Here is a 12,994-nt window from a genome sequence, read left to right on the forward strand (position 1 = left end):
ACTCTTAAACACAGCTGGCAGTCAGTAGGCCGCTCCGAAATCACACCTCCTACTAGCACAGCTGCTCGCCGATGCAGTCTCTCTCACACACACACACACAAACAAACAAACTCCAGATGGTGTACTATCTATTCAATGTTTTAGTGAAAGGATTAAATGTATCATTTAGCTAAAATTGAGTTTCATAGAGGAAATACTATTACAGTGTATCGCCGCCTGTTGAGACACTGAAGCTACAATATTGGCTTTTAATAATGATTTCTTTTTTTAAGTAAACAATGTTTTTTCTCTTAAAGTCCCTATGTGTAGACTTGTTTTTTTATTATGATTATAGCACCTCATTTTGAGCACATACTCTTTATAGACAATATCAAGACAAACTGGTTCAATCAATAGTTGCTTTTACTGAATTCATTCTCAGAGTCCCACTGTCGGCCTGTGGGGATGCAAGGTACACTAGTGGCTCGGAAGTCAGGATGTTGATAGGATGTCTGATTTGTCCCTTAATATAACACTGAAATAACATTATGACAGTGATACCAAAACCTGATATAATAAAAATCTGTACTTTAGGAATGTTACTAGAAGATAACATCAAAATGGACTTTTAAGCGAGCCTATATAACTTTGTTGAACAGCAGCCACTGTGGTTTATTCAGAATAATGCTCAATGCTAGGAAAGAGTAATAAAGTCAACAAACTGACTCAATTATGTCAGTTACATAGCAATCTGTATCAAAAGCTTACTAACATTAGCCACCATAAGCTACTGGTCATACCATACCGAGTAGTCTGTAGCAGCAAACTTACAGAATGTGTTGAATTGACCAACGCTGTGTTTTATTGCTTATGAGTTCAACTTGTATTACTCATGTTTTTATTTTTGGATTTGTTTGTTGCTTTAATGTGTATTATTTTTGCTAGTTTTAGGGACAAACTTCAACCGTAACTCAAAATACAGAAACAAAAGCTACAGAAAAACGTTTATTATTTGTTTTTTTGTTTATTTTTAAGCTTGATAGTCTTCGGTCTACTTACGTTGGCAGTTTTTAGCTGTGATGGCGTCTCCATAGTAACCTTCAGCGCAACTGTCACAAGCTGCGCCGCCGTAACCTTGACGACAGCGCAGACACTGGCCTGTGATTGGATCACAGCTGCCAGGTATGGATAGGTCCAGGTTGTCATGGCAATCGCAGGGCTGGCAGGTGCTCCCTGGCACAGTGGGCTGGCCGTAGTATCCGTTGGAACATCTAGGAGGCAGCAGAGAGACAGAAACAGTGTGATAATGCTGATTCGTATTGAATGTACTGTAAACATGATCCGTGTTCAACAGTTAATAAAAAGTCTGTGCAGGTTTTCCCCCACAATTTTTAAAATTCCTGTTTCTTGAGATCTCCCCGTGGTAGCAACGGAAAGACCATTATCTGCCCTCGTGAAAGTGACTGCAACCTCCAAGTGACTCGTTTTTTTTTTACAAACAAAAACTCATGCCATCAGTATAATCTGAAAGATGTTACAAACACATACAATTCTACGCACAGGGTCTTAAAGTACCTCAACAATTGATTACCATCCCATTTGGTGTGCTTTCAAGATTTCATCCTGTTATTCTCATTCTCAGAATACAATTTGGGATAATACTGCATCAGGTCTTATTGTAAGAGCAGGTAGTGCAATAATATCTCTTGAAAATGCAGTTCTTCTATGCTTTCATGTGGCAAATTATACTTGAAAATGCAGTTTTTTTCCCTCAGCTTTCAGGTCTGCAAGAAAATGTCTCTTTTTTGTATCCAACAGCCACAGAAAACAAATATTATTGAAATACTGTTACCTCAGCTGCTAGCTTATATGACAAAAACATACTGATTTCCAAATGAGGAGATATACTAATTACGGCAGGTCTCATCCCACAAGAGTTGGTAACCAATATCCAATCACAAATTAAACAAGCAATAAAGCTCATGTAGCTGAGTGCATGGGGATTGTTACGGGTGTGTCTTTGACCAGTGAGACCGCTTGGCTGAAGGTGCCTGTTGTATGTAAGATTCATATTAAAGATGCACTCACATCACATACACAGACAGACAGCCAGACATACATTAACTCAGATATACACACAAAGAGCTAGCGGGCAACAGAGCCGAACCAAACATCAACAGATATGAAATGAAAGTTTATAAAAAAAATAAGCTTTACCAGAGATTTCTTTTAAAAGAGATACATTTAATGTCTTCAGGCAGGTTCCACAACAGACTGTCCAGGTCTTTACAAACTCTATTCATATAACTGAAGTATTTTAAACCTGAAGTAAAGAAATATCTAACTGCTACTCCTGCTGCTAACAATAATGCCAAAACAAAAGTCCTTTAGCGGTTATTCTTATTTGTAGAAATGTATGATTGGTGTGTTTGAGGTGTCCTTGGAAGGTAAATGTTTTAACTTAACCGAAGTGTGATATTGTCTGGCTAATAAAAAACATACTTTTTTTTTACTGTTTTATGAAGTTAAGTTCTTTGTGGATGGTGAAAAAGTAAGTGAAAGAAGAAGCCACCAAAAAAAGCATCCTCTTGATTGGTATTAGCCTGTTCATGAAAAAACAAAAATTTAAAACGCTTGTCAGCACCCTTGAGCAAGGACAAGGGCACATAACTGTCACGCAGCTCCTAGATTTGTATTCTTTTCTGCCGCTTTTATTTGATCACTAATAAGAGGAAGTCCACATTGCTGCAAAATATATTAACCTAAGACTGCTGCGTCGTGTCAAGAGCCACTGAAACCAAATAACACAGGCCTTAGCTGAAATAAAGCTTTACAGGCTGAAAAGGGAATTGAGATGAAAGAAGAGAGAAGGAAGAGTAGAAGAAAGAATAGAGGAGAGATGGAGAGAGAGAGAGGGGGGGGTTCACACTGAAAAGAGAATTGAATTTAGAGGGAGGGAGGGAAAAGAAAGGACAGAGAGGAGGGAAAGAGTCAAGAGCAGCCAGCCATTATTACCATTGACCCTCCTTGGTACTCAATAGAACTGGTTTATTAGCTTCTGTGTGTGTGCACGTTGCTGTAGTGTGGTGTCTGTGTATTTCCGTTAGTGTGTGTGGAGCGCCACGAGTGCATTCTTCTCGTCAAGTGGAGAATCGTACTAGCAGCGCTCACATTTCCTGATAGGAGAGAAGAGGAGTAAAAGTGTGCGTTTGTGTTTGTCTTTAGCTTCATTTGCAAGATGAATTCGCCCTTTGAGCTATTCTATTCTGTTATCATGATTGTGTGTGTGTGTGTATGTTTGCGTGTGTGTGTGTGTGTGGTTACTTGGGCCTCCAGAGAAAGAGAAGGTATTTATAGTGGAGAGTCCAGAGTGTTTGAAGGAGATATTGGGGGGGGGGGGTCAGACACCTGGTCAAAACCTTCAGAGTGAACACAGGAAGTGGATGGCGAGCACAACTGGTAGAGTTACAGAGGGAAAGAGAGGGGTGGGGATCCTAAAAGTTATGTTCTTTTATTTTTAGTGTTATAAATGGGGAGTTGGCGCCAGGGGAAGACAGGCTCTGCTCCTCCCTCATACATTTTTTCCATAACTCTTAAAGCATTGCTCTCTGTGAGTGCTACTGTATATATGTTGTTAAAAGTAGAAATTTGGGCAGCTTGTTAAGTAAAATGTGACTTCCACATGAGTAAACATCTTGTATATACTTTGTAATTTGCTTTTAGAATTATGTGCATCCCTGCAGGGAAATATAATTAAATAAGGTCTTGTTTTTGTTTCAATATGACAAACTTCTGCAATTTCCGATAGTCAACCTTGGTGCCACTTGCGACTGTCATCATGCAGTTTTAAATCACCTCAATATATTCAAAGAATAATTATGCCTTGCACTCAGTCAGTGAGTGGAGCTATGGACGTATCAGCACTTTTCTCACAGAACAGCCATTTCAGATATCTGCCTTTCTCTTTATTGAAGTCCTTAACATTGAAAATGAGCTACCTAGCTTGGGTTGCAAGCAAAATGAACAGAAAATGCTCTGCCTAAGTTTGAACATAACTTTTGTTATAAGGACGTTTTGGATTGTCATGGATATTTAATGTAGAGAAATACTTGAAGTTTTGAAACTTTAAATGTTATTCTTTCAATTAGTTACATCACCAGTACAACAATACGCCAAAGTCTTTTTTCTAAAACAATTGATTCCTGCCTCTATACTCCATCTTTGTTTCTGCAGTTGTCTCTTTGTGTCAAACTGTGTATTAAAAAAGAGAGACAGGCAGACAGGAAGGATGAGAGAGACGAAGATAAGTACAAGTTTGTATGTTAAATATTGAGCCTTTATGCTTTCTGTCAGTTATCTTTCTATGCCAGACGTATAGTATCAATGTCCTCTTCCAAAAAGTTGAGTCACAGTTCTAAAAGTTACAAAACTGTCAAAAAACAACAACTAAGACTTCTTTTCAAATTTTCTGTCTTATTTTCATGATTTCAACTGACAATATTATTATATATGACAACCTTTTTTGTATAACGGATACTATATGATTCAGTCAAGGCTGTGATATTTATTGTGTTCTTTAAAATTAAACTGTCTCAAAGTTTTATACTTAAAATGTCCATTATCCATATTTATCCTACTACTATATTTCCTGTAGTAAAGCTGAACTAATGCTGCAAGAACTCACTCACTTTAATGCTAATAGTGCTCTACTACTGGTAACAATAGCATTAACAAGTAACATAGTCATGTTTCTTTCAGAATTCCTAATCAAACTGAGGAAACTATGTACCTCAGTGCTCATGTGGCTAGTGTTGGCTGCCCTTGTTGAAATCAAAATTCAAAAGCCATACTAACCACTATGCACATGCCTTTTTAATTTCATGTGACTCGAAATGTCCTAATCTATCACTCAGGCCTGACCTTTCATGACTGTCATTTTTAAGATTGTGGACATTAATATTAATACAGGCAATAACAATAATCACAGCCATCACCACTGCTTCCTGTTCCCCTCTAGATAAAAGATGGATCTATTAAGTGCCTCATATCCATCACACAGTATTAACAGCAAGACGGTGTTGAGTCACCAAAATCCAAATGAATATGTAAAATCTGAAAGACCATTAAAAGACCACTAACATCTGGATATACTGGCAAACCCCTGACAGCCCTAAATAGCAGCTTACAACTCAGAGTGTTTTAGTTGACTTATTTGTTAGGCAGCTGCATTAATCAGCTTTCAGCTAAATTTTAAATGGTTGTTTATGGACAGGAAATTGAAAAGCAGACTCACTTAGCAGCAAGTGGATAGTCTATTAGCATGGGAGGAATAGAGTAGCTTATTCTGTTAAAGCCCATAATACAGACAAATTGGCACATTACAATTAATTACCACTAACAACAACAAAAGCACTGTAGATAATGAAGTGTAATGGCAGGTAGTGCATAGCAGGTATCAATTAGACTAATAGAACAAGAAACAACCAACTGCTGATTACCTCTTTAATACTGTTGTTAGCAATATAAAATATTATTTAACATTATTTCAGCTCTTATAAACTCAGTCAATGCAGCAAACAATAGTCTTTCTGTTTCTCCTTTTTGTTTACCAGCTGTCCTCTCTCACTGACTGGAGGCACCATATGGCATCAGAACAACAAGAAAGTACATACACAGATGTATTCTGTATATTCAACCATAGATACACATTTAAATGCACATACACACACAAATATACATACATATTTGGCAGATGACCTCCCCAAAAGCAAACACTTCATCATCTCAATTTAGAAAAAGAAACTCTGATGACAACTCCTGATTAGTATTGGAGCTTCATCCCATTTAGTTGTATTAAATAACACATTATCCCCCAATGGATGGACATGCAAGGACTTAAAAAAGTAGGGGTGGGCGGTACCACAAAATTTGGTTTTGTTCCAATACTAATTAATGCCAGCGCCAGGATCACAGATATTGATAATTTTTTATTGTTAAAAGCAGCTAATGTACTATCATGTAAGGCAGGGAAATGTGTCATATTTTAATTACCACCAAATACTTTGGCAAACATGAGGCATTTAGTTTTACAATTCTAATCACTTAATCACATGCATGTTTAAACACAAAACATGTCTTAACGGTAAATAAAATAAATTGTTCATTATCTGAATTATCTGCACTAAAGAGGTGATCAATGTGTGGCTGAGATGCAAAAGACTGTTCATGTGCTGAGCATGTCATCTAACATGTGATGGCTAGTATCAATCCTCAAAACAGGACTTCTTATTGGTAGTATCGACACTTAGGAGTGGGGCAGATAATCCCTAATCAAAATAAAGAAGAAAGGTGGTATACTGGTACTAGTTAAGCCCCTCAGTTGACACTAGACCATATAAGTCATTAGCTAGGTTCCAGTGCAGTGCCTCTCTGTGACAAAGATAAAAAATGGACTGACAATGAGTCAGGTTGCTTTCCGGTGGCAAATGAGGTTTATAAAAAGACTAAAAGGCAGACAGAGAGTATCTGCTGTGGACAGCATGGTGAGGCATGTAGACTATGCATGGCAGCGGGCTGAGGCCCTGTGTCCACCAGCAGCTCCGTTGCCTGGATAAAGTGCACCCAAACGCCTATTTTAGATTCATAATTATCAACGTAAATACCCACCTAACACTGACTGATATTAAGAAAATAGAAATTCAACTTGTAACCACTAAAGGTATTTTCATTTGATACTCTTAACAAGAAAAACTGACAACGTACACAGGAAGCATAAGCTACAGAAATTCAACATAAAATTCGAGGATGAACACATCAGCAGAGACATTAGCATCCAGTGTATACAGAATGACTGCAAGACTGCAGAAACAGGACAAAACATTTCTCTTTCTATAGGAAAAAAATGTATGTACAAGGTCACTTACTTATGTATGCAGTAAAAGAAAATAATAGTACAGCTTATCAATGGCACACCTCATCTCACACATGCACAATATAGGGTTATCCAACAAAGGCACAAGGATTCAGAGGCTCCCATTTCAGGGCTACACAGTTTAAATTGACTGCTACAGTAGTTACAACAATAATGTTTTTAAAAATGGGAAAAACTTAAACATACTGAGTACTGACTAATTTAAGCGCAACTCAGCTCAACTGTGGGCAGTTTCAGTTAAATACAAAGCAGTCCAAATGTGCTGTATTTCAGTGAGCCTGGATGGTGAAAAGACTATATTTACTCTAGCCTGCGTCACCACAGGACAGTATGGCCTGAAGTTTTAACAAGACTAGCATCCAGAGAGACTTCTCATTAGTCCTGGGTTGGTAAAGAACCTCACAGCTAATGGAACAAGAATGTCACTCAACTAATAAATGTGCTGTGGACAGAAAACTAGATGGACAATGAGATATAGAGTGCTCAAAAACAGTTAATGAGCAGCAGTTTCTCTTTTCATTTGGGAATGGTTGACTGCAGACCTGATTTATTTTCCAAATAGTCATTTTTTAGGAATGACAACAATAACATTGCCTTTATCTTTGAGATTAGCACTCATATCCACATATGAAATTGTGCAGTTAGTTCTGTTCTGCCGCTGCAATTAGGTCATGAAACATTTATCGCACTTAATGGGCCAAAGAGTTATTTAAACATTGCTAAACTGTCAAAACATATTTCTAGGTTTATAATGAATTGAGTAATTTCCAGTTCCATATTCAATAATAATGAACTTAGCTACAGCGCCAAATTAATCTTGACAGCAATAAATTCAAAATAATGGTATAAAGTTTAAGGACAATATAGTGTTTGTTTTTTTTGTGTGTGTGTGTGTGTGTGTGTGTGTGTGTGTGTGTGTGTGTGCTCTTACCTGTCACATCGCGGTCCTGTGTATCCAGGCTGACACTGGTCACACAGCAACTCCCCTTCTTCACCTAGGTGGCAGGTGGGACTGAAACTATTGTAGTTGCCATGGCGACGTTGTTGTTGTTGTTGTTGTTGTTGTTGTTGTTGTTGATGATGAGTTCGGTAGCGTTGTCCCAGTGTGGAGAGAGGGAGGAGGAAGAAGAGGAAGAGGAGAGGACAGAGGCGAGTTAAGGCCATTGTTTGTCTCCCTGTATGTATCCCCACACACACGCACACGCACACACACACACACACACACACACACCTGTATCCCTACTTTCACTTTCCAATCCTCACATTCACACTCTCAAAGACACACACACACACACACACTTAATTTCTTCTCTTGCACATCCACACGTTTGTTCTTCCACACACTCCTGAATTTAAAAAACACTCTTCCTCCTTACAAACTGTAACCTAAATGAACTGAGAGAGAGAGACAGACAGACAGAGTAAAGCGATAGTCTCTTTCCCTCGTTCTGTCACCCTCCCACTTCCATAAACTATAGATAGTTCTGCTGGCTCGGGTTCCAGGCCCCAGACTGACTCACTGGCTGAATGACTCGCTAACTGCAAGCTGGCTCACTGACTTAAAAGTAAGCTTACTTGGCCAGTGCATGTAAACAACCAAAAACTGTAAAATAACTTAATTATTGTACAAAGTGGGTTATATTTGTGTGTATAATAGGGTTTGTGTAATACCTATACTCATCTTAAGTACTGTCAGTCAGTGTGCTGTAGTAGTGCCCCTTCTATATGGTTCTGGTCTAATTACCATGGTTGTGTGAAGAGTGAATCACAACCAGAAAGTGCTTGGACAGTGCCAAGGCGGCACAATCATCCAAATGATTTACTCTAATAATAGAACTTGTTTAAATCTTTTAAGCTGCATTCGATCCAGATCTACATCAAAATACAAATAACAATAGACAAGCATGCAGATTGTTTGGAGAATATCTAAATCCTGGGAATATTACGGCTTTTTCCAAGGATTAATTGTGCAAAATTTCAAGTGAGTCATACTCGAGAGTTTGTGCACGTTCTCTAAACTTGGTCACAACTGCACAATGTACAAAGACATGGGGAAATGACCAATGACTACAGGGGTATGGCTACCTGTTAGAGGAGTTTGGGAATATAAAAATAAAATAAAATAAAAATCTATATATTTTTTACTTCTTCCAAGTTTGTTGTTTTGTAAGTGATGTGAATCTGTGTAGGTACAAATGATTGGGGCCTTTATGGATAGATAATTGATCGAGGAACTTCAATCTGTTAAGTAGATTTAGATCTAACTGACAGACAAATTAAAAAGACACAGAAACCTCCTTGGCAGTAAGGTAATTAAGCCCTGAGTGTAAATAAAGAGAAACATCACTTCAGGACTAAACTGATTTCTACTGATTCGCTGTAAATCGCCACTCTGCTTCCCGTGCTGAAACTAATATGAAAAATCGCTTTATTGAATGTTCATAAGAGCTTAGACATTACCGCTAACTGGAACAGAGTGACTGGCTGGCTGGTTGTTTGAGTTATTGGCTTCAGGGAAACCTAAAGGGACTAAGATGGCTATTTTGAGGCTCTGAAAGGCACGGCACCTTCAAGCTATTATTACTGCAGGGGTTAGAGGGAGGTAGAGGAGTGGAGAGGTGAGAGACAGAGAGAGTTGTATCTTTCTTTAGCACTGAAAGTTTTGGACATGACGTGTCATGACTGCATGAAGATTCTCAGCTGCTGCTGCCTGTGTGTGTGTGTGTGTGTGTGTGTGTGTGTGTGTGTGTGTGTGTGTGTGTGTGTGTGTGTGTGCGTGCGTGCGTGCGTGTGTGTGTGTGTGTGTTTGTTTGTGTGTGTGCCCAGGTCATTTGGGGATCTAGAATACCAGAGATAAATGTCCAGTTTAACCAATGCTTATATTATTATATTATTGTTCCGACTTATGACAGTATCTGTGGTATAAATTAAACATTTTGTTGCTAGTAGCAACCGGCACTGTCAGAGTCATTGTTACAGCCGCCATTTTGTCAGATCTGTAACCAAGCAAATATTTACAGGCTTTCTTAAAAAAAATAATAAACTCCTTTTTGGAGCCTTAGCTGTAGGTATAATTTTCAAGCTAGCCATTATGCTAGCAGTCTGAGGCTAATTCGTTGCGAGAACAACATTCTAAGTAGCTGCTGAATTACTGTTTCGCTGACTGTTTACTGTATTCTTCTGGTCACTCTTGTGGATGTGTATATTGACAAGATTAATGATAGTCTTTCATTGGTGGCTTTGTTACTTCCTGGCATGAAGGATAACGCAACTAATCTGACAGAATACTGCAGATAGCGAAGCCCTAAAGCTTGTTTCACGTGATAAATGATGTCCGAGTCTTCAAACGTCACTGGGGCTTTTGAAAGCCCTTCATTCAGTTCCAGTTTGGAAAGTTTTTAAGCGAGCTGAACTGTGTGATTGCCACATTGGCGAAGAGAAGAGAATCATTTAGAAATATGCCAACAATGACCATCTTCCACGCCAATGGTGGAGGACTGGTTTACCAAGGTTTTACAGCAGGGCCAGCATATGATAGGAAATGAACACGAACTGCTAAGAATATAAGATTCTTGCCGTAAGCTGAACAACTGTGATTTGAGAGTGACATTGGCACAGCATGAGCGGGTTTGCCATATAAGAGCAAGAGCATGATAAAGGTTTTAAATAACTTAACGACTTGTGGGAGGTTTGAGTTTGCAACTGCGTTAAGTTTTCTAGCCACAGTTATGTTGATTCTGCCAACGGTGATGACATTTTCACCCACAGGGACGATGTTCCTCCACTTATAGTGATGCTTCTACCTGTGGTGATGATATTTCTATTCATGTCATTATAATTATATTCCTTCCCACGGTGATGAAGACACTTTTTGTGCTGATATCCTTTAAAGACAAAAAAAAAAAAAAATGGAGTCCCGAGAGTGTCAGAAGAGGAGTGGGAAAGAGAGAAGCAGAATACATTATGAAGAGACAGGTCAAAAAGAGAGAATGGGGGCCACAGAGTCAGAGATGCTGCGGTGTCAGCAGTGATTGATTGAAGCGTTTGATTAAATTGTGTCGTCATGGCAGCGTTAGCTCCGGTGTCTTCAGAACCTACTTGTTGCTGGGAAGATTGAGTGGGCAGGTGCAGGGCTGACAGTCCGCAGATGACCCGCGGGTGGCGTTGCCGTAGTAACCAGGTAGGCAGGTGTCACAGTGGGGGCCGGTGGTGTGGTGGGAACAGTCCTGGAGGAGACACACAGGTTAAAAGTTCAATTATATCAGGAAAACAAAAAACAAACTATTAGGTAAACAAACCGTCTGATCTGTCATGAGAAGATCTAAATACCTCGTTGTGTCAATATATTGTCTTTACATGCAGTGAAGCAATATTTCCCCTAACAATATATTGCAAAAGAAAATATTTCATAGACAAGGGGTTAAATGTTATAAAGGCATAAACTAATAGGCTCAAAGGCTACATTGCTGGAATAAGAAGAGCAGACATTTGTTGATATATTTTTACAAAACCGTATTTACATAAAGCTGTCAAGTCATTATCAGGCTGACAGCAGCGGGAGGAACAATCTCGAGGAGGTCAAGGTTAATGATATGGTTCAGGATTAGCATCGTGGTTTGTTACCATAGTAACCAAGCACGTAGGATTCACAGGTACATCCTCAACCAAACACATTGTTAATAATGTCCATCAGAATCTATAAACCTGTTTGGGTATTGATTTTGACTGATTATCGCTGCTCATGCTAAGGGTGTTATGATACTTTCAGTTCACAATACAGGCTTTGTTGGGTTTGACTGAATATGGTTGCAGAACATTTTAATAGTTTTTATACATGACATCTAGTGTGACTCACACAACATCCAGTTTAAATGCTTCTAGCGAAACAACACAATTGACACCATTTGCCTTATTTTGACAGCCTTGATCTGATTCCGACAACAATATCACAATATTTTTCTGCCTCAAAAATAAAATTAATTTATAAAAAACTTCTTCAGCGTGACATTTTATTGATTTGATGCAGAATAAAATCATTCTGTATTCAACATTTCAGTTTGAGATTTGTGATTTTGAGATTTTTACAGTGAGATGAAATTGTGTTCATTCCATTGGGGGATTTGGTTTTCTGCTCTTTTCTGTTCTGGACCGACACACATACCTCTATTTTTTTTATGTCTAGCTACAACAACAATTTCATGTTGCTGCTACGTGTATGTGTGTGTTTGTCAGTTATGTTCAAATCATTTCCTTCTCAGATCGAATGTCTCTTCACTACTAAAACACACCCTGACACACACACACACACACACACACGCTGTGTTAACCTACAGGACCACGGCATCATTCAGTCATTCAACTATATCCAGAAAACACAGTCCTGTGGGAAGGGGTGTGTGTGTCCATCTGTCTGTCCGCCTGTCACCGTGTATGAATATGTATACAGAAGGTGTGTGTGTGTGGGTGGTTGTGTGCACATCTGTGAGTAAGTTTATGGCAAGTTGTCTTTCTCTCTTTGAATGTATGTATGGGTGTGGGTGTGTGTGTGTGTGTGTGTGTGTGTGTCAGTTATGTTCAAATCATTTCCTTCTCAGATGAATGTCTCTTCACTACTAAAACACCCCGACAACACACACACACACACGTTGTGTTAACCCACAGGACCACGACATTCAGTCATTCAACTATATCCAGAAAACACAGTCCTGTGGGAAGGGGTGTGTGTCCATCTGTCTGTCCCCTGTCACCGTGTATGAATATGTATACAGAAGGTGTGTGTGTGGTGGTTGTGTGCACATCTGTGAGTAAGTTTATGGCAAGTTGTCTTTCCTCTTGAATGTATGTATGGGTGTGTGTGTGTGTGTGTGTGTGTGTGTGTGTGTGTGTGCACAAGCGCTCATATGGCAGTCTGTCTGTCTTTGTCTGGCTCAGAGAGTGTGTGTGTGTGTGTGTGTTCCTCCCTCTGACATATCGCTGCATCCTCCTCATCTATAATGAAACATAACACGGTAATACAAAACCCACAGCTCTCGCTCTGTGTGTGTGTTAGTGTGTATTTAGTTTGATGTTAACTGACAGCTTAAG

General features: G+C 39.0%; 1 protein-coding gene across 7 annotated transcripts in view; it reads right to left on the reverse strand.

Moving 5' to 3' along the window:
• lama2 (laminin, alpha 2) overlaps nt 1-12,994 on the reverse strand; it is a 178,427-nt gene that overhangs the window by 80,555 nt on the left and 84,878 nt on the right. For all 7 annotated transcript variants that reach the window (XM_051410101.1, XM_051410100.1, XM_051410099.1 and 4 more), the window contains exons 19-21: nt 11,009-11,136; nt 7,842-7,928; nt 1,039-1,250 (exon numbers count right to left, since the gene is read on the reverse strand). In XM_051410101.1, the coding sequence (XP_051266061.1) occupies nt 1,039-1,250; nt 7,842-7,928; nt 11,009-11,136 (427 nt within the window). The remainder of the gene's footprint in view (nt 1-1,038; nt 1,251-7,841; nt 7,929-11,008; nt 11,137-12,994) is intronic.

Source organism: Dicentrarchus labrax, unplaced genomic scaffold, assembly GCF_905237075.1.
Source record: "Dicentrarchus labrax unplaced genomic scaffold, dlabrax2021, whole genome shotgun sequence".
In the NCBI taxonomy this organism is placed as follows: Eukaryota; Metazoa; Chordata; class Actinopteri; family Moronidae; genus Dicentrarchus; species Dicentrarchus labrax.